The 26,252-nt window shown below is 48.3% G+C and overlaps 1 protein-coding gene across 1 annotated transcript in view; it reads left to right on the top strand.

Moving 5' to 3' along the window:
- The window catches only part of LOC119461271 (protein Wnt-7b), a 74,466-nt gene extending 49,752 nt beyond the window's left edge, over nucleotides 1–24,714 (top strand). The window contains exons 3-5 of the mRNA XM_037722503.2: nucleotides 678–876; nucleotides 3,605–3,866; nucleotides 22,217–24,714. Coding sequence (XP_037578431.1) covers nucleotides 678–876; nucleotides 3,605–3,866; nucleotides 22,217–22,876 — 1,121 coding nt within the window. The 3' untranslated portion in view covers nucleotides 22,877–24,714. The remainder of the gene's footprint in view (nucleotides 1–677; nucleotides 877–3,604; nucleotides 3,867–22,216) is intronic.
- Nucleotides 24,715–26,252: the final 1,538 nt, after the last annotated feature.

Here is a 26,252-nt window from a genome sequence, read left to right as displayed (position 1 = left end):
ACCGCCGCTGCGCTCGAACGGTTAGCGAAGGAAGAATCTTTCGAGCTTGGCAGCTTGGGTTTATATCCACCGTCGGTGACGTAAGCCTCCGAGGCTCCGGTGACGCTGCGGCAGCGCTGTCCCTTATCGGAGGCGTGGTGCAGCATGCAGCCGTGTCACGCCGGGCTATCAAGTGGCGAGGCGGAGGCTGCGCCGGTTTGTGCGCAGTGTGTCGCCACAAATCCTTACAAAATTCACACAAATCTCAGTGGTTGTGCTTATATAGGGGCTTTAGTTGTGCTGAGACAGACACGATTATTAAAGCGTTGCGAATGTAAACTGTGCACGCGCCAACACTTTAATTTGCAGAAACACCAGCACCAGTTGTGCGATGGAAACGTTTGGGCAGGAGTTGAAGTTGATTGCTGAAACATGGCGCTCCGAGACATGGCGATGAAATAGCGGTACAGGTGGGGGAAAGCGGTATAGGACGGGGGACAAGCGCTTGCGTGAATGTTTATGAGCAAGCCGTCATCTAATATGCGTATATTGTCCCTCGAATTTCCGACGCCGCGACACTGGTGGAGGGGCTGGGTATACCTGATGCTTGGATGCCTACCCGTGCCTACCCGTGTCCTGCCCGTGCCTGCCCGTGTCCTGCCTGTGACAGTACATTACGTGTGTTTTGTTGTATGCAGGAAGCAGGGAAGCGGCATTCGTGTACGCCATAAGCTCGGCCGCAGTAACGTACGCGGTGACCAGGGCATGCACCCGGGGCCAGCTGTCGCGCTGCGGCTGCGACCGCACACCGCACCAAGAGCCCCAGCTGCGCACCCACTACGCGCACCGGCTCATCAGCCCCGCCGTGGAGGCACCGCCTGCAGAGCCGGTCACCTTGTGAGTGAGCGCGCCTTAGACCGCATGAATTGTTTATTGTGTTCTGGTTCACAGTGCTTCGCAAACCAAGGGAGGTCAGGCAAAATGCATGTACCAGCAGCTGACAAAGACCTGCTTATTGGAAACAAGAAAAGTAAGAGACATAACTAAAGGCATTTTAGAGCAATAGCGAATGAACATGTAAGTGTAGCAGGGCTGTTCAGTGCTATTGACTGCTACGTGCAGTCAACAGCACCGAATGCCGAACAGGGAGCTTAAAACCAGAACAGCAACGTCGAAAGTTTGTGCTTGATGTCCAATAAACAATATTGCAGTTGAAGTTGCTAGAGAATACCAAATGTCTCTTCGCTTATGACCAATCGGTGAAACTCTTTTTGTACGTTTTGGATCTCAACCGCTACGTTCGCGTTTCATGTGCTGCTGACTCCATACAGTCCTCCACCAATGGGACGATGTACTGTGCGAAGGTTTGACCTTCTGACGCCTCCTGTTGCGCTGTCAAGTGTGCGCGCTTCTCGGGTCTGCGGAAGTGAGCACCCAAGTAGCGCACAAACGACTTCTTATGGTGACCCCAGAGTCGACTGACAGAAACAATAAACTGTCGTGAGAAAGGAGGATATCACAGCACGAAATAACGGGGCAGAGAATGTAACGAAAATTCCGCACTTGCATTGCCGTGTTTCATCCACTGGCAATGATGCGTTCCCTGCGAGCAACTGTCGAGTCACTGGGTGCAATATTAGAGATGGTCCAGGTCCTGCGAGCTTGCTGCAGGTGAGAACAGTCACCATCACCATCTACAGTTTGAAAGACCCAGAAACTCGCGAGAATGAACAATAGCAGCTGTGGTCACATGACCAATGAATCTAGAAATATATAAAATAACGTGTACTGGACATTCTTGATCAAGGTAGGCTCTATCTCGCGTTTAACGGACCGAGATTATTACTCTGAACTGCAAGCTCAGGTCAGAACATGATAGTGTTTTCTCTTATTTTGCTTAGGCAAATAGCGTTTACTAACCTTTACTTCTCAAATTTGAGAGGTTACGTGAATTTTCCTGCAAAACGGACGATTCACTGACTTTCTTGCGCAAAATGATGTCCAGTAAGCTGATCAACAAGGAAACAATTTCGGAGAACTATTACATCGCTTGACAGCTGCGCATGACGCCGCGTATAATATCGAATGTCTGGTACACTTGGCAGCAACCTAGCGGTGCATTCATCACTTTGGTACCCCCAATGTGCAAGTCGGCTTATCCTTTTTGAATATAGCGCTGGAAGAGTGTTTTGAAAACAGTTCTGACAGTAGCCTCGACGTATGTGTAAAATGCGCAGTATCTTGAGGACAAACCTTAGATGTATTCTCCATAGCGAAGAAAAAGAAAGAAAAAACTTTGACAAATCTGGCTAAGTACTGATTAAGCACTGACAAGGGTTCCTTTTGAGCCATGTAACGAGAGGTTAACATGATACCCTCCATTTGATGTTCTAGCGTGCGTGTACCGCAGGCTCAACATGCATAGCAGAGCGTACTACGCTATGTTGAGCATGTTGAGCGTACTACGCATGTTGAGTGTACTACGTTCAACATGCGTAGCAGCAGGGACATTTGTCAGCAGACTCAGTATTCAATCTCATTTTTCTCTCTATTACATTTGCCGTGGCCTATATACATGAGTATGCAATGCATTTACGCCACAAGGATTTTCCTGATCTCCAGCAATCGATAAACGACTAAGCATGACTTGCAACAATTTGTTTTTGTTAGGGCCTTGTCGTTTTGGCGAAGGCAAGTACCCTTGCTGTAACGTTGGTTCCAGGCTAAAGTTGCAGTTGTTCGGCCAGAGTGAATCACTTTACCTGCCCACCTTTCTATGAACTCGTTGCCTTATCTTGACATCAGCGCAACTCATAACGGGTAAACGAAGAAAGGAAAAACAAGAAACCGGTGACATGGGGGCGCTAAACTTTCAACCACTCATTACGTAACACCTGCGGATAGCTTTCATACAAAGCCGAACCCGGTTTTATACTTATGAAACTGGGTTCTACCTTACAATTGTGATCAGTGATTAGGTGCACGCAGGGTAGAAGTAGAATCAACTGCAGTTAATGCTGTTAGGCTGGCTACTTGGTTGCTAGATTTGTGAAACACGTTACAAACAAATGCAGCTCAACATCGATCAAAACGCAGAGTACATGTGGGTACTGCGTCTGTGCTCTTTGCTCCGCGTTTTTGGTTACGTGCTCCAAGCTTTGAGACCACAAAATGCTTGTGCTCCATTGCGAAACATGGCAACCTCTAGCATGTGTTTTTCTGAAGCAACACATTTCACATGTTAACATGTTTGTGCAACACGGTCAACTTGGACAACATGATGCAACATGGACCTTTTTGAAAGATGACGTGTTCGTGAAACATGGTAACCTCGAACATGTGTTTTTGCGAAACATGGTAACATGTTTTACAAGTGATCGTGTCATCATGTTTCACGTGAAACAACATGTTGTGAGACAGGGTAACCTCTAACCATTGTGAAATTTGGTAACACGTTTGCTAAACATGATAACCTCTCTCAACATGTATCCTTGTGAAACATGGTAGCACGTTTCTCATGCTACCATGTTCCACATGTGAAACGTGTTAACCTCTAACCTTTGTGAAATGTGGTAACATGTTTGTGAAACACGGTAACCTCTGACATGCTGCCTCGGCGGTGTAGTGCTCGCGGAGCCCAGTTCGTGCGAGACTCGTGGTCGACGCCTCAGTCCGGAGCCGACGGTACCGGACGTGCCAGCCTGACCGCCGACGAGCTGCTGTCGCTGTCCACGCTATCGGCCGGAGACCCGAGTTGGAAGTGGGGTGGGTGCAGCGCGCACGTCAAGCGCGGCATGCGCCTGGCGCGCAGGTTCCTCGACTCGCGAGAGGTGGAGACCGACGAACGGGCCCTGATGAACCTGCACAATAACCGTGCCGGAAGAAAGGTGAGCGTAATCATCTCTCTGCCAGTTCACCTTTACGTGAATCGAGCCAAGCGTTTGTATGAACACCGGGGCTGGTTTGTATACAGCAGTTGGATTACGTGTGAGACGAACGCGGCCTTTCGTATACGAGTCTGTACCCTGGCGCGGTGTATGTGTCACTGGCCTGCACTGTTAACTGACGCTGTTTAACCCAGACGTTTGACACAGACGCACTTCCCACTTCCGAAGGTGCCTATAATATGGATGCGAGTGCCACTTATATTCAGAATGCTGACGTCGGTCCAGGGGAAAAAAAGTTGTGATTAAACAGTAGAGCAACTAGTAAGGTCGCTCTTTCGCTTTCCGCTTTGTTCTTTGCTCCTTCTTTGCACAAACGCCCTTGCTTAAAGTGAGCTCTTTTATTTGAAACCCCCCGGTACACAATTGGCACGAGTTCCATGGTCATTTAACCAAAGTTCAGATAATGCCACCGTCTGGAATACTAGCAAACGAATGATAAAATAAAAAAATTGCATGCGGCCTCATCGCAGACCCGAGTGATCAGAGTCCAGAAAATCTGTCTGCCTTTCCCATGGAGTCTATTCAGCGGCACCTTTCTCGCGCGCTACCGTTACGCGGAAGTTCGATGCCTCTCCGAAAGATACCGGATCATAAGCTGCCCTCATCTTCCTGGAGCATGTGCAGGGTGCACTGTGCGCAGCAGCAGCAGCTGCTGCTGCTGCACCAGGCGTTTGGCTGGTCCCCGCCATTCGAGGATGCTGCACAGATGTTGACCTCCAGCTCCTCGCCGTGGCGGCGGCGGCGGCGGCGAAAACAAGGGGGCATTTCAGCGTCTCTGCGTCGCCCGTCGGCTCCTCACCCTTTTATTATTATCCCGGGCACATCTTCTCTCTCCCTTGGGCGTCGACTGCTGGCGCCCGTGGGCCTCATTGTGAGGTCGGCCAGGGTCGCATGCCGCGGCGATGCGAAAAGCCGCGCCAAACTGCCGCGGAAGGCAGTGTTGTGCCTTTGTGTGCACCCTTGTTCTTTATTATTGCTTCTTTCACCGAGGTTTTCCCCCCTCTTACACACCGCTTTGAAGTCCGACTACTCTGCTCGTCGCTCGCTCCTTGAATTTTCTGTTCTTTTCGTTTTTGTTTACATAGGATTATTTTTTCTTATTCTTTCTCAAGAGCCTTCTTCTTAACCTTTGTGCCCGGCGCAGGCGCACAGAATCCTTTGGCCACACGAAGCCGTACGTCGGACCGGACCTTTTGGCCGACTCTCGCTTCCCACACACACACACACACAGACAGACGTAGCACACTGGCCAACTACCGCATTCTGCGTGGGGGACAAAAAACGTCGGGCCTTAACCGCATACGGGTTGGTCGTAAAGCCAGGGCCATATATATGAGGCTTTCGCTTCTTTCTTCTCCCTCGTACGCGCGTGAGAATCGGCCGTAATACGTATTCTGCTTAGGAATGATCCAGTGCGCTGTGTGTGCTGGCTGGAGTCCCTCGCGTACACGCGACGCCGTTGCCTCCGCCGCGATGTCGACGTCAGGTGATCCGTGCCTTTCGCTCGCGTCGTCCTTTTCTCTGCTCCCGCTGTCGGGTTCCTAAAGACGACGCTAAACTGGAGCCTTCCATCACCCGCCAGTGAATGGCCACGGCATAAATGCCTCCGCGCATGCGCCTGCTTCCTTTTCCTATATCTCCATACGATGACGGAGGCAGTAAAGTGATTGTTTATCTCGTCGATCCTCGCGCGGGGTATTTTGGCGACAGCAGGAACAGCCGAAAAAAGACCCCGTTGGATCCGTGCTCTCTCAGCAGACAAATGGCCACCGAGTTGATTACAATCTCTGGACGTCGATCTTTTGAGACGCGGATCTCTCAAGCGCCAGCCCGCATCCGCATGAAGTACAGCGGTGAATATGGATTACTGCGGGGCGTGTATTTTCTTTGTTTATAGCAAGTGAAGGGTACAGATTGCCTTTTTTTTAGGAATATTCCGGAAAACATGGTAATGCTTCTTACTTTTATGCGCCGCACGTAGAGAACTGATATGCAACCGAAAATAAGACTCCTCTGTGACCCCGCGGCTTGGAGCTGAGAGTTGTGAACTGTTCAGCTTCATAAACTAAGGAGAGGCGATTTTCTTTTTTTTTTTGCCTCTATTTGAGTGCGTTCAAATAAAATAGGATACGGTGTGAGCTGTCCAGTGTCATTCATCAGCTAGTCCACACTGGCACTCTGCGTCGCTGTTGGCAACCCAACGCATTTCGTGGGTTGCCAACATTTCGTGTTGAAAGCAAACACATACAGAAATAGAGGGCGAGGGAACGAAGTTAATGAAAGCCTGAGAGGTCGGCAAGAGGTGACCGGGGTTGTCTACCCTCCAGGAAAGGAACGAGTTGAAGGGATACCACGACGTGAACAGAAAGGAAAATGAGAAACAGACCCGGTGCCTCTATAAGAACGTCTACTGTTTGCTGATATACCTGCAAGTGGTATGACAAGCTTCTTCCCAGTACGCCGTCGGATAAGTATTCTTTCCTTCATGCCCCCTTTCACCGAGCACCACACTCAAGTATATTGCCGAAACCGGCTGTTGTTTTAACATATGGCATCCGGGTAAATTTCTGAAAGAGTAAGGCTATAGGGGTTAAGGCGGACAGTAAACGCCACTCATTCAAAAGGCGAGGGGGGGGGGGGGGAGGCTGGATGTTGAGGGCTCGGGGAAGGTGTAAGGAAAGGGCTGGGAGGATGCGGAGTGCCTTGCCGTGCATAAGGCACTCCGCATACGCCTGCGCTATGAGAAAGCTTTGGCGCGTTCGTGTACATAGTATGGATGGGCAGGAATGCATACCACGAACTCGAGATTGACAAAGAAAGACAATGCGAACGCCGTTTCGGTTGTCGTTCTTGTTCAGCCGTCCGCTTTTTGTACGCCTGGCTTTCCGAACCTCAAAAGCCTACCGACTTTCCCAGCTTTCTGTCGCTCTAAGTTTGTCAGTGTAAATATCAGAGGCATACACACCTGTAAATATTACGCGAGCACATACGGGAACGTATTTCATATCACTATATCCTATACAATGTTGTGATATCACTTCAATTAGAGCAGTGAGAAAAAAAAAAAAGCTATTATTTCGATGGTGAACCAGGTGTCACTAGTGTCCTGTCGGAAAGACGTCGGGAGTAACACGATCACCAATATGCATGGTGGCAGTTTTCTATTTATTTAACGTGAACAGCATGAAACACAAGAATCACTTCTAGTTTCGTGTGGTAGAATAATGTTCTTGCCTCAGGATGTGGCTGTCGGAGCGGCTCCTGTCGTTCAAGTCTCTGGTATTTACGGTATTCCGTAGACTGCAACATGTAAGCGGCCTTGCAAAAACTGTATGTTTCACTCTCTGGTGGCAAAAAAAAAAAAAAAAGCATTGATAAGCACCCGCCATGCAAGTCGGAAGCTGGTTAGCTTTGTCGTTATGGTTGCCGTCTTGCCATTGCCGTAGTCCCGGGATCACCTGTGGTGCACGGTTTTGTATGGAGGTCTTGCGTGGCGCTTTGGGCTTTCCTTTTAGTTTTACTCAACTATTTGCTTATTGTTTCCTCCAATCCTCCCCTTGTACGTTGTCACGCAATGCACTCATTTATTTATTTACGCACGATATCTAACATACCCGACCAAGTCGCCTTTACGACATAGGCGCGCGAAGGCAGTGGTGAATTCATCGGGTTTAATGTACCAAAGCGGCAAAACACGTGGGGTTGTGCGGCATGCCGACGCTATACGAGATGTGGATTCATTTTGACTATTTGATGTCTTTTCGCTATATTTATCTCGTTATAATTTTTTACTGAAAGGATATGAGAAGACGTGATCTTGTCACATTGTAATTATTCTGAAGGCTCACTCTCACACAAGTTAGGGAGGGTTCTTAAATATGCTCCCAGATCTTAGCACACGAGGATTTTCGCACTTCATCCCCATCGGAATGCAGCCGTCGCTGCTGCAAATCAAACCCGTGGCGTCGTGAACACTTGGACACCGTTGTCGGTTATAGGCATCGCTGATGTTTGAATCTGAGAACCGTAGAAGTTGTAAGTTGCACGCAACGTAACACTTCTGTCACATAGATTCTGCAGGTCGGTTTTGTCCTGGCTAGATTGGGTGAAATGGTGTAGCACCTTCGGTGTTTCTAGCGCTGGGTGAACACAACTACATAAGAAAAGAGAACCACAACACAAATTGCCTGGTGTAGTATTTCGTCTTTCTCCTTTAGTTGTGTTCACCCTGTGCTGCAGTCCCCGAGTATCACGTCCCAAGATTGGAAAATTTCTTCTATTTCGTTGTTTCACGTTTGGTGAGCTAGACCCGGCAAGATTTAAAAGACGGCATGCCCCCGGGGGCATGCCGTCTTTTAAATCTTCTTTGTTCATTATCTTCATTTCTTTTATTTTAATTTTTACTTTTTATTCGAAATGACATACATCAGCCGGGGTACATAGTACAATGATCTCTCTGCAGCAAGCAATTGATCAAGAAACATACCGTCGCGATCCATTCACATGCGTGTGCAGTTCTGCAGACAAATAGGAGTACGATGTTATGCTGGGGCCATTGTCACGCGAAATCAAAGTGCAATGAATGGCTTATTGAACATCTTGATTGCGAAACACCACCCGAAGTCTCGATTCACCGCACATAAGTCTGATCTCCAACTTCGATGACCACCCCTCCACGGCATTGTCTCTATCGTCGTGTCTCGTAATCTTGAAAAACAAAATACTACTAACGTTAGCTTTACAACCCGCACAAACTACAAACAAATAGTCAATTTCAAGGAAAAGCAATAACAGGTTACTCCTCATGTGCCAGAGAGACACCACAGATGTATCAAAATACATCGTACAGTTGAACAAGCCGACTTCCGAGGCCGGAGCTGAAGGTCGAGAACGGAAAAAAAAAAAGAGAATCCATTTCATTTATTTGATGTCAGTAAGTCGGAATCGCCCACCATTTAGCGACAGGATAATCAGAGAAAATCTCTTCGAACGACCAGAAATAGATGTCTCGAACAAACTGCTCCGCGCGAAGCATCGAAATGAAGCGCCCTCTTTTATCTGCGTCCGCGAACCCTGCTCCATGCCCCATCACCGTGCGACTTACCAGACAGAACGTTACACCAAACGGTCCCCCAAGACAAGCCCCGCGTACATTCTATGGCATTACACGCGTAGGATATATATATATATATATATATATATATATATATATATATATATATATTCTACATCCGCAGTTTCTCGTGCACGCCCCAAAGGACTGCGCGCCGGCACGCGGTAGCCCGATAAGCGGCCCCAGCGCGGACATAAATTCTGTCCGGTGGTCTCGCTCTTCTGTACACACGCTCGCCGCCAGAACGGGCCCGATCGGGCGTCCCACGCGGCGAGGCGCTCGCGGAACCAATGCGGTGGCCGTCGGGACACACCCTACCTGGGATCCGTCAGATGGGCGGCCGAACCAATTAAGCGCGAGCAGAAACGATACTCCGTCGTCATGCTTCCCTGCCGAAGAAGAAGCGATGGCGCCGCGATGGGGGTGGGGACTCGAATGCCCACACCGCAACCGAGCGCGGCCAGCTCTCTTCTCTTCCATGTCATCGATCACTGCTGCTATACCTCTCGGCTGGAGGTATGTCGGAGCGGGGGCTAACTTGATGACCTGCCGCCCGACAAGGCTGTTTTGCGCTCTCTCTCTGGTTGATCCGGCATATATATATATATATATATATATATATATATATATATATATATATATATATATAGGTGTACACACACGTGCGGGCACCCCCTCCATCGCACGCGACGTGCATGGCTAAGTCGGCAAGTCGGTGTCCCTTGGCGTCTTGTTTGCACAAGCGATAATCGAGAGCGCGTGGTTCGTGTGCGGGCCTCCTTGGCGCCGATGCTTCTGTTCCGAAAGATCGGCGGGCTACCGGTGGGAGTCGAGCGTGCGGAACAGGGGGCGAACGGATGCCGGACGTCGATGGCGCCATGCTATTCGGGTGACCGGCACGCCTCCGTACTCAAGCGCGATGCTCATCGCTCTTTGTTGTTCGACGTCCTTGTATTCATCTGGACCCGCGTGCGATTGTGTCTGTTTGAGAATCGACCGGGTGGGAATGGAGCGCGTTTTCGGTTTTACTTTTAATCGTGACACGGAGGCATTTAGTCATACGTCCTGCTGAGACATGCTCTAACTATCTTTCTTTCTTATATTAACATCTGACCTTGGAAATTTGGAAATCACATGATCGACACTCAGTTTCGCTGTGTTGTGGCATTGGAGTGGTAACGAAAGCTGGCGTCAGTCAGCCAGGAGCGCGATCACGTGAATACGCGTGTGCTTGCGCCGTATCACCGTCTCTCTTATTTAAAGCGCCGCCTGTACTCGATTTTCCTGACGTTGAAGCCTAGATTCTAGAGCCAGTTCCCCGCCATTGTAAAGGATCGATATGCCCCATAACCTGCGTATCCAACAACCTCAATGGTCATCGGCATCCGTTTGATGGACCATTTCCCTCACTGCGCAGAATACTTTACTCTCGCGCATCCTCTCTGGCTCTCGTCGCACGTACAAGAAACCTCAACACTACAATCATCATACCGAGCTCAATCCTTTCAGGAAGGGCTCACTCTACCACACAAGAGCACCAGAAGAATCATATGGGCTTTCATGCGCCACGTCCAGGAACTCTTGGGTCCAAACCTGGTACAACCACTCATGACCCCCGCAGATTGTCGGATTAATTGCTGTGTTGGATATAGCTTACGATCTTCTCGCTTCGCCACAGGAAATTGCACAGGGCCGCTGAAATAATTGCCACAAGTGCCACATAAACCAGTGATAGCTGGCCCGTTGAGAACGACGACCACATGGGAACGACGATAGCACGACGATGGTGCGACCGTTTACACGTCGCTTACCCGGGATCGAATTCGTGCGTCGGGACAAATAGAGTGTTCTTTTCTGGCGACTTCTTCAAAGAAGCATAAGGGTAAACGTGATAATGACAGCTGTAACATTTGGACACAAAAGCTGGACAACATGACAGACAAGAAAGCGCGTGATAACACGGCGAGCCCGCATCCAGCGCGGACAACTCTTGTACTTGACTCCTTGTTTCTTCTCCGAGTCCATAAGAATTGCTTTCGATACGGCACACGTGCCCTTATCGCTCCAGTTGTCATCCCCCTCCCCCACAACCTCACAAGAATAGAGGCACTTCCACTCAGGAGTATAGGCGCTGGGATTGTCATCACTCCTGTGGTCGCTTGCAAGTGGGAAGGTGCTCCATCGAGGTTAACGCCATCTACTCCATTTTTACGAAACTGGCGGAAGACGCTTCTATGGAGTTGCCCAAGCCCAATAGATATCAGAGAGCCCTTGTTCAGTGGATCTGGCCTCTGCTGTGACCGGACCCCTGGCTTCGTCCCGTGGGTTTAAGAGAATTCTCACTGCAATATTATGCCGAACTTTCTACATGATGGGGGGCTCTACCCATTCTTTTATCGTTTCTTTGTACTATGCCTCAAGGCAGCCCCATTGGAATCAAAATAAGTGCGAAGGAAACTGGCCAGAAATGGTCGCCCTGCGTAGAAATGGAGCAGAGTTCACTGAAAAAGAATATCAGGTTTTCGAAACACGGCTCAGAACAGGTGCACGAATCTGGGGCTTTCGTCATCGAATCCCACGGCCATGGTCGTCGACATCCGAAACGGGTGCGCGCGACATAAAATTCCCCAATATGTGAGACAATATTGTCGATCGCCTGAACGTAGAAACTCTCGTTATCGTGTGTTTGCGCAAGGCGACAGTAGATAACGATGATGGATTTTCAGACCCGCTATCAGTGCCGTAAACTGCGGAATGCTCGTGAACTAATAAGGCGCTAATAAAGTGCGCCAAACGAGGATGTCCGCGCAAGAGGTGAAACGGCATTCGACGCATTCCTTAGATGATATCTTTCCACTGCAAGTATCGAAGCGAGAACATATTGCAGTGGCCAATGCCTGCGAAGTCTACGCGAGAGAAACCCTCAACGCGAAAGGAAAGACCATCAAAAGCAGGTACAAAAAATAATAAAAAGAAAAACGAGAAAGTTGCAGCCCTGAGTGGATGATCATAATTTAAGCTGTTTGAGAAGGTATACAACCGCGCATGCATGGGTCAACTGTAGAAAGCGCAAACTCGTGATTATCTTCTCATTATCGCCGCTTATCTTCCCACGGAGCCCCTTGCACTGCTCTCAAGACCCGTGGGCTTCTTCGGCGTCGCATAAATCGCCGGCCGAACCAAACTGCCCGCGAGATTTATATGCAGCACACCGCGTCGTTAATACCGCACGCGCGAGCAGCGTCTCCGCCCGGCAGATTAAACGAGAGAGCGCAATTTTGACGCTGGGTGAATAAAATGGCTGTCCCCGAGGACCACAGGAGGAGGGAAGGGTGGATGCGCACTTTCCGGCCTGTCTGTGTACAAGACCTCTTCATTCTCCTTCATAACCGCCGTGTAAAGCTGTTCGCCTATACGAGGACGTGAAACGAAGTGGTATGCTTGTTTCACGCTATCCTGCCGTGCACTTATCGGATCTTCTAATGACCCCGGTGTAGAGTATGTCATTTTAGCGTAGCCTAAAGGCGTGCGGTTCAGTGCTTCACCGTGGTCTGAAATTTGGGCCTTCATTTGTCGATGAAAGGACGTGACGTGGTATTTACGTCAGTGTAAAATGTATACATTCCGTTCGAATCGTAGGGGGAACACGCGAGTGGATTTTTCTCCGCGGTTGGTCATGGTAGAGGGCATCCGTTTCTGGTGCAGCTGACGCTATTTACTTTCAGCAAGCCTCCGGAACGCATCGACAAAGCTTCCACCCGCAAGCGCGGCTGGAGGGTCTGCATATAGTGCAATCCATGTGCTTGCGTGTTTTCGTTAGGATTGGACCACACTGTACATCGACGATGTTCAATGCTCTCTCGAGCTAAACTATTAAACTGGAGCGAGAGAAATAGCAAAGGGTTGAAAGAAAGGTAGTGAAGGTAAAACGTGCAGTCCCGCCCTGTCGCGACTACCGCGTAACATGGAAAGAGGCGTAGGGCATGGTAGCATGCTATAGGAAGGAACAAAGTGATCACCAATGTGCACAGACTGGCACAGGAGCGTTCCCTGCCGTATTCAAAGGATGCCGCAAGACTTGGCTGTCTTCAAGAAGCGCAATCGCAGCCGCCTCTTTGCGCCTACTTTAATTTCTTAGCCAGGGTGCTAGACTTCATCTGCCATAACGTGAGTGCCTCATGTGGTGTTATTGGGTGATGTGACGCATTTCCTTAACGACCACTTTCTTTTTGGACAAGATCGTTTTAACTTCTTAGGCACCAAACAATGTCCGTAAGACCCACACCCCCCATGATGTGACTAGTCGTGCCAACAAAAGATAAACAAAAAATAATAATAAGAAGAAGACGTAGTTTATTGTTTGGAAAATGTAGAGAGGTCGGCCGGAAAATGGAGCATCTGGCCTGCTACTCTACGTAAGGGAAGGGGAAGAGGGGGAAGAAAGAGGGTCACAATGGGGGATGATAATGGGAGGAACTAGGTGAAAGGACACATTGCATAAATGTTATCAGAAGCGTGAGTCCAGGCCCGTGTAGCCTAAGAAACGTGAAAAAGCATGCATTGCCTCTATCGTCTGCCAACTCTGTGGCCTTGCGTCTATCAAGAGGTCCTCCGACAGTGGTCTATTATATAAATGTCTCAAGGTAGCTGCCAGTGTCAGTCTTTCGCGCGCGTACTCAGGGCACACCACGAGCACATGGTCTATTGTCTCTACAACACCACACATGAACAGTCCGGTGAGTCTGTCCGTCCAATGATGAGCAAGTATTTGCGCGTGAAAGCGACGCCTAATCGCAGTCTGTGTATCAGGCATGTATGAGGGCGTGGAATTCCACGCAGAACAGGAAATTGCATATCGGGATCCAGCCTTTTAAGGCGGACGTGACGAGCGTCTGGCTGGGCCCACTATGTTCTTGTCGCACTCCTCATTAATTTCGACAGGAGGCATGTGATGTCCGGTCTAGAGAACGGCACTATACAGTTCGCAGGTCATTGCTGAGGGCGCGCCTTGCTTCAGCATCGGCCATCTCATTACCATTGAGCCCACAGTGTCCCGGGATCAATTGGTACACTATGCGGTGGTGTTTTTCTTGAGCGCATGAAAGTAGCTCGGTGATATGCAGTGCCAGAACCTGATATGCGGTGTGGCGCAGGAAGCAAGCCAAAATTTGCAGCGCGGGTTTTGAGTCCGTGAAAATGCACCACTTTTGAGATCTTTCCCCGCAGATGTGGCGAATCGCTTCCCGAATAGCCACCAGCTCTCTGCAGCGGGCCTTCATTTGTCGATGAAAGGACGTGACGTGGTATTACGTCAGTGTAAAATGTATACATTTCGTTCAAATCGTAGGGGGAACACGCGAGCAGGCTGCCATTATACATTAACAGCACGTTTCAACAGGTTCCAAGCGTTCGAACAACCAACTGTCCAGCGCGTCTTCCGGTGGTTCGGACGGTTTTGAGGCCAATGGGCATACATATTACATATCCTGTTGGCCTCATGGCATAGTAACTCTGCAATGGACATAGTTCATATCCTGTGGCCCAAGTTGTTTTCTACTCGGCAGCTATACTAGGAGGTCCCCCTACAGACCAGAGCTTTGGTACCTCTTCCTGTATATTTTGTTGTCACGTATATTTCCACTGAGTGAATGAATAAATGTTTCTTCTTCTTAAAGAAAAAGAAAAAAAAAAACATTGCAGCCAGTAGGAAGTTATTTGTTGTGGCACTAACCCGGTGGCTCAACGTTATCTACTACGGCAACTACAAAACCCGCGAAGTTCGGAGAAGAGACAAGCTAAGCTTCACTTTCATACTTTTCGGTCCGTGCAAGGGTGGCCATACTTTCACTGTCGTCGGCGATCGAAACAGATAGAGCGATGCAGTTGCCTTCAGCCTCTACAATATTCTGCCATGAAAGATTTTACTTAAAGCAAGTGTTTCTTTGCCCCTTCCACTCATTTTGCGGGAGATGACTATTGTCGACCAACAACTTGTTTCACCAGTAGACACGTGTCGCTCGGTATATGCCCGAATAGACAACTTGGTCGCTTTTGTGCTTTCTGAGAACGCCTGGTTTGTGCGAGCACCTTTGACTCTGTAGTACTGTCCGTGCATGTCTCTATACGCCCTCTTCACCTCCCTTATTTCTCTTAAACTTCTCCCTTGCCCAGCGTAGGGTAGCCAACCGGACTCTTGACTGGTTAACATAGCTGGCTTCTTTATACCCTTCTCTCTGTCTCTCTCTCTTTGGGCCCACTGGGAACGTGCACGTATATAGACAACTCGGGACACTAGTTTTGTGCAGCTTGACCCGAAGCCACTGGATACGCGCACAGAATGGATATGTGCCATGGTGTAGATGCCCGAATAGACAAGCAAGAACAAGAGGCAAGAAGGGAAGTCGGCGACAGAAAAATTGAACAAGTCTGCTACAGAGAACCGAAGCAGTCGACAACAGAAGCAGCCGAGGGTGAAAATGAAGTTATGGGGGATAAAATGAGGACAGAACATGCATGGAGCGAAGAGCGTTGAGCGAAACAGAAGCGAAGGAGGGAGGAGATTTCAGTAAATATCAAGGAAAGCTTCGTTAATTCACACATATTCGTGGGATGTGCGCCAATTTTTGCGGTTTTGTGCAATACAGGCTACTTTTCGCACATGATAAGTGGCGTTCAGGAGAAGCAATTGCCGAAAGTTTTTGCAAGGCTAGGTACGCCTGCATATAGGTCGCCTTTTTCTTCCCTAATTCCTCCATGTGGTCAGAAAATCGCAATATTTCTGCAGAAACAGGCTTGCTTTGATGCTGCAACCAGTGGTGTCTGCAAGGTTCGCGCGATAAAATGTGCAAAACGTTGCGTTCCTCTAATGATTAAGTAATCATTTTCTTTCCGGGGCGTTAATGAGAAGTACTCAGTTGGATAAAAAAATTGATTACAATTTGTTTTTGTTCTTCCTAAATTGTTGTCGATACGATCTCCAGGAACGCTGCTTTACGCATCATACACGCTTCCTTCTTACCTTTTAAAACTTTGTTCTTAGGTGCACGAGGCATTTTGCGTACCTTTCTTTCACCCGCCTTATACCAGCCACCCCATTTCATTACAGTTCAGGAGCGTCAAGTCTTCATCCAATCTTATCACCCTCCGGCGATCTTCAGCGAACCCTGTTCATAACCAGAGCTCCCGGTGGCTGTCAGGGAGGAGTACCTTGACAGACGCCTATATATTACGGATTCTGCAGCCTTTGAGCACAATTTCCGCGAGACCCAGAGACTCTTTGTAAGGTTGCCTCGCTTTTGCTCATATAATATATTCGAAGCGCCGACTACGGATGCGCACGTTTCTGAAGCAATTGCCCGCGCTTCGATGCACCTTCCACCATTCTCCTTTCTATTCTTTTTAATAGGCAGCAATTACAGAGACTGCGACGACGACGAGAGGCTTTGTTGCTCAGGCTCACGAAGACCAGCCGCGGTTCACCCGCAGGCAAGCGCCGTCCGCATTTGCCCGTTCTCCTTAAGCGACGGCGGCGTCGATTTATGGATGCGAACTGACCGCAATAAGTACGCGACCACCGGTGCGAAGCAGCAGCCGTAAATCTTTCCAGCGACCCCGTCTATAAAGTCTAGCGGGGTGATAAAGTTATCTCTGGACCGCGACGGCACACGAAAGGAGACTTGCGGCCTTTGCGCAGGACGCAACAGGTGGCGCCACTCGCATGAAATATGGAGGACACCACGTGTATTTGGAAGCGGGTGAAAGGGCCGGTGGCCCTCCGCGTATAACCCTCGATTGTATTGTCGTCGCGGGAATGGGGTGGAACGCTGATCGCCCTTTCACGGCATTCTTGACCGAGGGTTAGGGTTTTGCGGACCGAAAAGAGATGAATGTTGACGGGTCACGCGCTCGTTTTCGCCAGCGTTCACTTCCCGGAGCAATCACGGCAGCGATGAAATGTGCGGGAATACATTAGTCGAGCCTAATTATAAGCTGTCAAGGCGGTTTTCGAGAGAGCACAGACGGCGCAAGCCGCTGCGCAATGTCAGTTCGGTTTATACAGTGGAGAGCAGCACTCCTTGGAATCCAGCGACGATGTTAAGTCTGTTGGTCGTTGTTTAGTGGCGATTGTGGAGTCTATGCCTTTCTTTTCCTTATTTTATTTTTCTATGGGATAAAAGAAGACGCTGACACATTAATATGACGGCTGATTACACCTTTCTCTTAAGGGAAAAAAACGATACTTTGCTGTCAATAAGCTTAACAGACAATTTCAAAGTTGGTTGAAATAATTCAGTCGCAACGAATGCACACCGTGGAGGTCAAACTAGTATCTGGAAAGTAAGCACCTTTTCACTGATCTTATGCTTCAACCACTAGCTAACTCAAACGCTTTTTGTCAAATGCAAATGACCCTTCACGCTTTTCTGATTTTACGCGACAGTGCCATTATCTTTCTTTCCAAAACAGTGGCAGCTCTTGTATTCGTTGTTCTAGTGACTGTCTATTTTTCCTTTTCTTTAAAGTCCTGCCACACCTTTCCCCACTTAAGCGAATCAGCCATCCTGGAAAAATATATGGTTCATTCATTCATTCATTCATTCATTCACTTTTCACCTGTTCCTTTCTGAAGCTTGAAATTGGCCTTTTTTAAAAGTAATATCCAAAGTTTGCTTCATGTTAAAGAACGACCTCAATTTCTGGCCATCGTTTCGCCATATAAACATGCGGTGAAACATATGGTGAAAAATATTAAGCTTGTTCTTGAAAACATATTTTCTTCTTTTTGAAACCCTCCTCTAGAATATAGCAATACTCTTCCACCGCCCTACGCCCAGTAGCATGTCAGTAGCAAATCATACGCTGCAAAAACTGGGCAAAAATCTCCGCCTTTCAATAAAACCTTCTCTTTCTCCCTCTGGCTAGTCCACAGACCCGTCGTCGTGATTAGCTCTCAATCCGTGTGTTCAGTGTTGTTGACTTTTCCAACACCTTTGTTATGTACCAATGATAATGCAATGATAAATTCTGGCACATAAGTTGTGGACGAGGCGGAGGAAGCTTCATGAAAGGAAAGGTTATCATGAAAGCCTACTTACCTCTCAGGATGGTGACAACTTTTCCTTTTTATGTAACTTCCGCCACCTTGCGGACTTCTGCAGAATTCATCTGCCCGAAGCGAGTGTCCTGCTTCAAGTTGTCGATTATGTCAGCCTCGCAATGCGATCAACTGCTATAGCCTCCTGGATAGCTCAGCACGCTCCGGAAAGGCGTTGGTCCCCAGATCGATCCCCGACCAGGACGAATTTTTTTTTCAACTGCGAAGCTATAGTTCTGAGGAAATCCTTATTGTGTTTCCTTTGTTGTTTAGTTCTCCTCTCAAGGGCGATTACAACTTCATCATCATCATCAGCCTATATTTTATGCCCACTGCAGGACGAAGGCCTCTCCCAGTGATCTCCACTTACCCCTGTATTGCGCTAGCTGATTCCAACTTGCGCCTGCAAATTTCCTAACTTCCTCACCCCACCTAGTTTACTGCCGTCCTCGACTGCGCTTCCATTCTCTTGGTATCCATTCTGTAACTCTAATGATCCACCGGTTATCCATCCTACGCATTACATGGCCTGCCCAGCTCCATTTTTCCCGCTTAATGTCAACTAGAAAATCGGCTATCCCCGTTCCGTTTGGTCTCTAATCCACACCGCTCTCTTCCTGTCTCTTAACGTTAGGCCTAACATTTTTCGTTCCATCGCTCTTTGTGCGGTCCTTAACTTGTTCTCGATATTCTTTGTGAACCTCCAAGTTTCTGCACCATGTCTTAGCACCGGTAGAATGCAATGATTGAACACTTTACTTTTCAACCACAGGTGGTAAGCTCCCAGTCAGGATCTGGTAGGGCCTGCCGTATGCACTTCAACCCAATTTTATTCTTCTGAAAATTTCCTTCTCATGATCAGGGTTCCCTGCGAGTAATTGATATAGATAATTGTACTCCTTTACATACTCTACAGGTTGACTGGTGATCCTGAATTCTTGTTCCCTTGCCAGGCTATTTAATATTATATTTGTCTTCTGCACGCCCATCTTCAACCCCACTCTTACACTTTTTCGGTTAAGGACTTCAATCATTTGTTGTAATTCGTTTCCATTGTTGCTGAATAGAACAATGTCATCTGCAAACCGAAGGTTGCTGAGATATTCGCCGTTGATCCTCACTCCTAAGCCTTCCCAGTCTAAGAGCTTGAATACTTCTTCTAAGCATGCAGTGAATAGCATTGGAGAGATTGTGTCTCCTTGCCTGACTCCTTTCTTGATAGGTAACTTTCTACTTTTCTTGTGGAGAACGAAGGTATCTGTGGAATCCTTGTAGATATTTGCCAAGATATTCACATATGCCTCCTGTACTCCTTGATTACGCAATGCCTCTTATGACTGCTGTTATCTCTACTGAATCAAATGCCTTTTCATAATCTATGAAAGCCATTAGAGAGGTTGATCGTACTCCGCATATTTCTCGATTACCTGATTGAGGACATGGGTATGATCCATCGTAGAATATCCCTTCCTGAAGCCAGCCTATTCTCTTGGTTGGCTGAAGTTAAGTGTTGCCCTGATTCTATTGGAAATTTTCTTGGTGAATATTTTATACAATACTGAAAGCAAGCTAATGGGTCTTTAATTCTTCAATTCTTTAATGTCTCCCTTCTTATGTATTAGTATAATGTTGGCGTTCTCCCAGCTAAGTTTGGTACACTTGAAGTCGTGAGGCATTTCGTATAAAGGGCCGCAAGCCTACAACTTACCCCTTCACAATTCTAAAATACTGATTTACATGCAATTTACTCTGTATCTGTAGCACATCGCTGGGCTCCCGTCGGCAAAGTCGGGCTTTCCTTGCTAATTATCGTTTCAGTCACTCGCCATGGTTCCTTAGGGGCTCTATGGTGTTAAGCACCTATAAGCACAAAGTCGCGGGATCAAATCCCGGCCACGGCAGCCACATTTCGATGGTGGCGAAATGCGAAAGCACCCGCTTACTTAGATTTAGGTGCACGTTAACGAACACTAGGTGGTCCAAATTATTCCGGTGTCCCCAACTATACGGCGTGCCTCATAATCAGATCGTGGTTGGGGCACATAAAACCCGAGAATTTTTTTTTTATAGTTTCAGTCGCATCTCGCATTTTGATTGAAGATACCGCAGACAACTCTCCCCCTCTTCCGCCTATCGGCCGCAGTGTCGAGCCATGCGCCGGTCCCGTCTGACTCGCTCAGACGGGACTGGCCAGTTCGTCGCGCGGCGGACTGCGACAGCAGTCGACGGCCCTCGCCAAAAAATTCAGCGCCTCCCTCCTTATTTGCCGGCGGCCTAGCACGCATTCTTGCACGTCGAGGCCTGAATTCTATGCCTCCCCTTCACCAGCCTCCCCCCTTGTTATTTCACTTGACTTCCAGCAACCATCTCGACGGCCGTCCCGACTCGTCGGATCGCTCATCTTGCTCGGCGGGGAGATTTTTTTCGTCTGCGGAGGACGTGGCGGACTTGCACCTTACGGAGTCTTGCCCACGCACCGCCATCAACTCGTGCTCGCTGGGCCGCGCCGACGAACGCGTGTGTGGTGTGTGCGCTCGTGGATGAGTAACGCCGCCGCCCGCCGCCGCCCGAGACACGGGCGGCCTCTGTGCACCTCTTCTTTACTGCCGCCTCTCGACTTCGTGACCCTTTCTTTCTTTCTTTCTTTCTTTCTTTCTTTCTTTCTTTCTTTCTTTCTTTCTTTCTTTCTTTCTTTCTTTCTTTCTTTTCTTTTACTTTTCTCTCCTCTTTCTCCATTGTTCAACGAGTAATGTATTTCACGAATGCATTTTGACTCTGGCAGACTGACATCTGCGACGTCTTTCGGCGTTTTTCGGTAGCTGGAGCATAACAAATGACGAGTCAGCCGCTGGGAAACGTAGATAGAGGCATCACGATTGACGATGGAGTTTCCGGGGCTGGTTAACGTATTCTAGCTAACTTAAACGTCTCCGTTTTGCGGGCTGTGCGGGGAGGACAAGATAACTAACGCGTTCGGGGCTAACTTATTATTTCTATAGGAGTCCCTCACGCTTCCATTTAGGAGCTGTCGTACCCGAAAACACTGTGGTCACGTGTCTTCGTAAATGAATTCTTTTCTTCCACGTATTCCTGAGTACCGTATTCGCCGCTTTACGCTGGTCCCTTCGCGCCAGTTGAGTTGATCCTGCTGACAGAGTGCAAGCGTCTTTCATGTCCTTGTTTCGAATTCCTGTTACCAGCATTATGTTGCCAGTATCGACCATACCCTTGAATTTAAGCGAATAATCTAGAGCTTTGCAACTAGTTTTACCAGCCTGTCCTAAAAGCACGCTTTAGTCGCACAGACTTTAGGCTTCCACAAGGGCTGGCACGCAGATTCGAACTTTCGAGCATCGCGCACTAGTATATAGGCGCCCTGTAATGAAGGACTGTGCACCAGCTCTTTTTCTTGCAGATCATTAATGCCATACCTAAATCATGCAGTTATGTCTATGTTCATATGTACAACTTTCTAAGAGGATAATCATCTCACGGGAGCGATGACCGACACGACGGTCAGCACCGTGTCGCAGAGCGCAGTTAATAAAGTATCAAACACACAGAGCATACTATCGTACGAGCATCGGGAGATAGGCTCTTCTGTCAAGCTTCACAAAGTAAGCTGCTTATCTATTCCGACACAATAAGAAATGCGCACACCTGATCCTGCGCTCACAATGGTTACAATACTTAAGCAGTTGCAAACGATAGATTTGATGATAAACAGCAGGGGTCATGAAGGATTCATTGAAATAGTCTAGCAGACGGCGCTCGAACGCCAGGACGCTCTGCGCTCATTCGCTATACGATCGCTATATTTTCCCAACTGCGCTTCGTGACACGTCGCCGACTGACGTGTCGGTCTATGCTTCTGAGAGATTATTGATAAATATTGGAGAGCTGTATACATCGCAGTTCAGTCAACTTCATGCAAGCAAAGTCCGAGTAAGTGTCTTCTGGTGCCGATTAGGACGTTTCGCACGTTAAACGACGATGGTCATTTGTTTTGTTTGTATAAACGTACATTTTGTTCCTCGTCTTTCCGACGACCATGCTCACCACTTGACTCCTGGCTCCTTTCAGGCCGTCAAGTTCACCTTGCTGACGGAGTGCAAGTGTCACGGCGTCTCCGGCTCCTGCTCGCTGAAGACCTGCTGGAAGCGGCTACCCCCGTTCAGCCACGTCGGTGACTACTTGGTCGAGCGATACCGGCGCGCCAAGCGGGCGCTTCCTTACTACGGCCGCTCCAGGGCTGCACTGGACCCGAACCGGCGCAGACCGGTGCACCTGAAGCTGCACGAGAAGCACTTGCGACCGCCAGCGGCGACGGCGACACCGCCGGGTAGCAAGAAGAAGAAGAAGATGAAGAAAGCGTCCTCTTCCAAGAGACGGGCTTCTTCGTCATCGTCGACGAGCGTCTTCTTCGCGGACGAGCCGCCGGACTCGTACGAACTGCCCTGGGCCGACGTCGTGGTCCGGCCCAAACCGCGCGACCTGGTGTTCCTGGAGGACTCGCCCAACTATTGCGTGCGCGACTTGGAGCGGGGCTCGGCCGGCACCGTGGGCCGCGTGTGCAACCGAACCTCGACGGGCCCCGACAGCTGCCGCTTCCTGTGCTGCGGTCGCGGCTACGAGACGCACTATCGAACCAGGACTCAGCAGTGCCACTGCAAGTTCCACTGGTGCTGCTTCGTGCGGTGTCAGACGTGCGCGGAGAACGTGCGCGAGAACGTCTGCAAGTGACGAATGTCGGTGCCGTTGTTTCGTGAACGATTGAAACTAAGCTCGTGGCGCCGGTGCCGGCTGTACATCGAGCTGATGGAGGAGGAGCTTCTTTTACCTGCACTGCCTGATGCAAGCACGTAGTAGCACATGCAGGCCAGTCCGCATAGTGTGCTGCCAGCGTAGTGTACGACTTTGCTAACTTGTCGGCAGGACACGTGACTACAGCGAGAAATGCGACATGCCATCGACTGAAACTAGAGGGTTGTGTACAGTGAAGGCCTGATTTCGGGGACGTGAAGTCGCACTTGCGTTGGGCCCGGGTTTTGCCTGTGCTTTCGTGGAATTGTGGACGCTGAGCTTGATGTACGCGCCTTATGTATGATCAGAATTGTTTTTTGCCTAAGGTATCACTCGCTTAACTTGGCTGTACGTAGCTGCGTTCAGATGGAGGATCTCTACTTGAAAACATTCCGATGTCACCTCGTCCCGGTTTCTGGCGTACAACACTCGATCTGCGTGAATGTTGGCGATGCGGCTACTGGGTTTTCAGTTCCGTCCAGGGACAATGATAAGCCATCTGTGCGCGAGATTATCGTAGATATTTTAGGAACTTAGTAGTCTACATTTCCCATTGTATAGAGCTGTTTGGAGTGGCGACTCTGCACGGTGTCACGTATACAGGGGCAACACATATAGGTAGTTGTCACATATATTATTGACAGCTCCAATATGTTAGGCATTTACTTTGTTTTCTTGCTACACGTTGCAGTAAAGACGCATCACCCGAGAACCTGTTCTGTCGCTGCTGCTGACGCTTTCACCGCTAGAACGGCGCTGCGAACTCACTCCAGCTATGTCTGTACGAGTATGATTGCTGCTCTGGTATAGACCATTGCAGTCTGTGGACGCTTTCTGCTCAGACAGTGACGTGGTTTACTTACTGGGACATCGCCGACGTCCGTAGCCGTCATTCTATAACAGAAAAACCAATTTAGATGTGATATTTGTTGTGTTCACTTTGTCTGCCGCAAGTGGCAATGGCTGAGAGACGAGGAGGCAATTTTCGAAGCGCTTTTGCACCACTCAACGACGGCCTCCCCAATTGAACTAAGGGACTAAGTAAACGTTTCCTAATTGACTCCTCTTTGCGCTGTTTGCATTTTAGTCGTGCGTGACTGGCGCGGTGTCAGCGGCGGGCGCAGCGTCGGGTTCTGCAAGGACATTTTGGCATTTTACGCGCTAGAAATTAGGGTCACGAAATGCGCTGTGGCCATGTGACGACCATGATCATCTGGAGCGCCGTTCTTATGCTTCGAAAGTTGGAAAATGCCTTTCGTAACAGCATAACGCAGACGTTATGTCTTCACGCCTACGCGTGCGATAACAAAAGTAAGCGCTACGGCTTTACTGTTCCTTCTAAAAATCATTTTCTTTTTTGCAGAATGATCCATAAAACTAAAAGTTTACAACTCTACAGAGTACAATAAGAATTATACATTTAATATATTCAAGATACTTATTCTTATTGTTCATTAGAATCTAACTTAGCCAAGTGTACAAAGATACTGCTGTTTGAAGCTATGTATGGTCATCATGTGACCACCACGGTTAAATAAACATGTTTTCCGGCCTCTTGTTGGTGAGATTTGACAATCGGCAGATAGTAATTGAAAGAATTATCGTCAGCCCCAGGTCCTGAAGCAGGAGGGGGCATAAAATATGCTTTATATTTTGTTCTAAACGCAGGCCGGTGGAGATTGTCGTCAACGTCGCTTTATTCTCCAACGTATATCGGCACCAGTGCAGGTAACAAAACAACTATAGGAGTAAATGAAATCTAGTGATAGCAAAGCCGAATCGTCACCCATCTTTGCCGGGTTTCTATAGGTTGTATCATCCGCATGGAGCATTCGCCTAATGTAGTGAGCGATGTTTTTTTTTTTTTTTTTTTTGGGGGGGGGGGGGATTTCATCGTGTGAATTTTGCCTGACATGTGTGTGGCACGTTGTCAAACGTTAACTGAACATCGGCAAAAATTTTGATTGATGATCAAGAAAGCAGTCAGTGCAGAGTTGACCATCTTAATGGGGCAGCGCAAACGAAGACACGAGGAAGGAAAAATACAGCCTTCTACAGTCACTGTATAGACAAAGTCATGTACTACCTACAGCAAATGCTTGTATATTCCTTAATATAACTAATATTAGTAGGAATGAACGCATGTTGGGTCTCCACGGTCTCTCCCTGGTGGGGCTTTTTCTTATCGCATGCAAGGACAATAACTGCCGCTGCAGAATGTTTCACATCGACAGCTATCAGGGGCTCTTGCTCTCAGTTAATGTAACGTACGGTGCATAGAGGTTTTTACAAAAACAAAAAACAAAAAAACTAGTGGATAGAATTTGGGGGCAAATAAGTTTACGGGACCTGCAAGAACACGGTGCCTCTGTCAATACACGGAAATGGCGGATAGCGCGTGAATTTACTTGAACTTTGTTCTTCTGGCTTCATACGACTTTGTGACTTTGCACAACGATCACATTTTTTGACAGAATATTCCGTTATAGATTGAAGAACTTACGATGAATACGTATCTGCGCCAAAACCTGCGGCTCGCATCCCTTTGCAAAAGTGTGCCTTGTTGGAAATGTAGAAAGACACAGCGTAATAAATAAACGTATAAGAAAGTCAGAAGCTACAAACGCGAAGATTAGACAACTCCGTGTACTACACCACAAGTGCCATGGTTGCTGGACGATCGCAGTGTGAGACTACCCTGAAATAAATTTTATAGAAAGCAGTTCGTTACGACGTGCCTGAACAGCAGCGTCGTGCAAGTGTCCCCTAGCACGCTAGGTGAGAAACAATTAAGCAATGACGTCTTTGCAGTGTAGCACACATGGTGTGCGTTTTGGTTGTAAAAAAAATTGCAATTTTTTTTAAGCCTCCTTGATGTCGACAATGCTACCACCACCTCGTCGTACGAGACCTGAAAGGCACTTCTCTTGCTCATCATGCGAGGTGTGTCGCCTGAGAACGATGTATATAAAAAATATTTTTTTTTAAAATCTCGCGGATAACTTTCTGTGGCAAGTTGTGGGAAAGCTACAAGGGGCGGAGCTTTGGCACATGTGTTATTGCGCCGCGTATTTCAGTAGCGTTTGACAGCGCTTTCGGTTTGCTGAAAAAGATACCGAATCAGCGTGTAGCTTTCACGTGCAACGGTTTAAGATTAAAATGTGGAAGAAAAATGCGGAAAGTTCAGACGTAACACGCAGCGGTGTTGTTAGTACTGTTTTGCTGATACAAATAATGTTTTGATATTGTTCTTTCTTTCGACTTCTTGTACGATGTTTTTTGAGCTTGAACTAACGCGCATGAGACCGGTGGGGCT

Source organism: Dermacentor silvarum, chromosome 8, assembly GCF_013339745.2.
Source record: "Dermacentor silvarum isolate Dsil-2018 chromosome 8, BIME_Dsil_1.4, whole genome shotgun sequence".
Classification (NCBI taxonomy): Eukaryota; Metazoa; Arthropoda; class Arachnida; order Ixodida; family Ixodidae; genus Dermacentor; species Dermacentor silvarum.
This window is presented reverse-complemented; position numbering and strand designations above follow the sequence as displayed.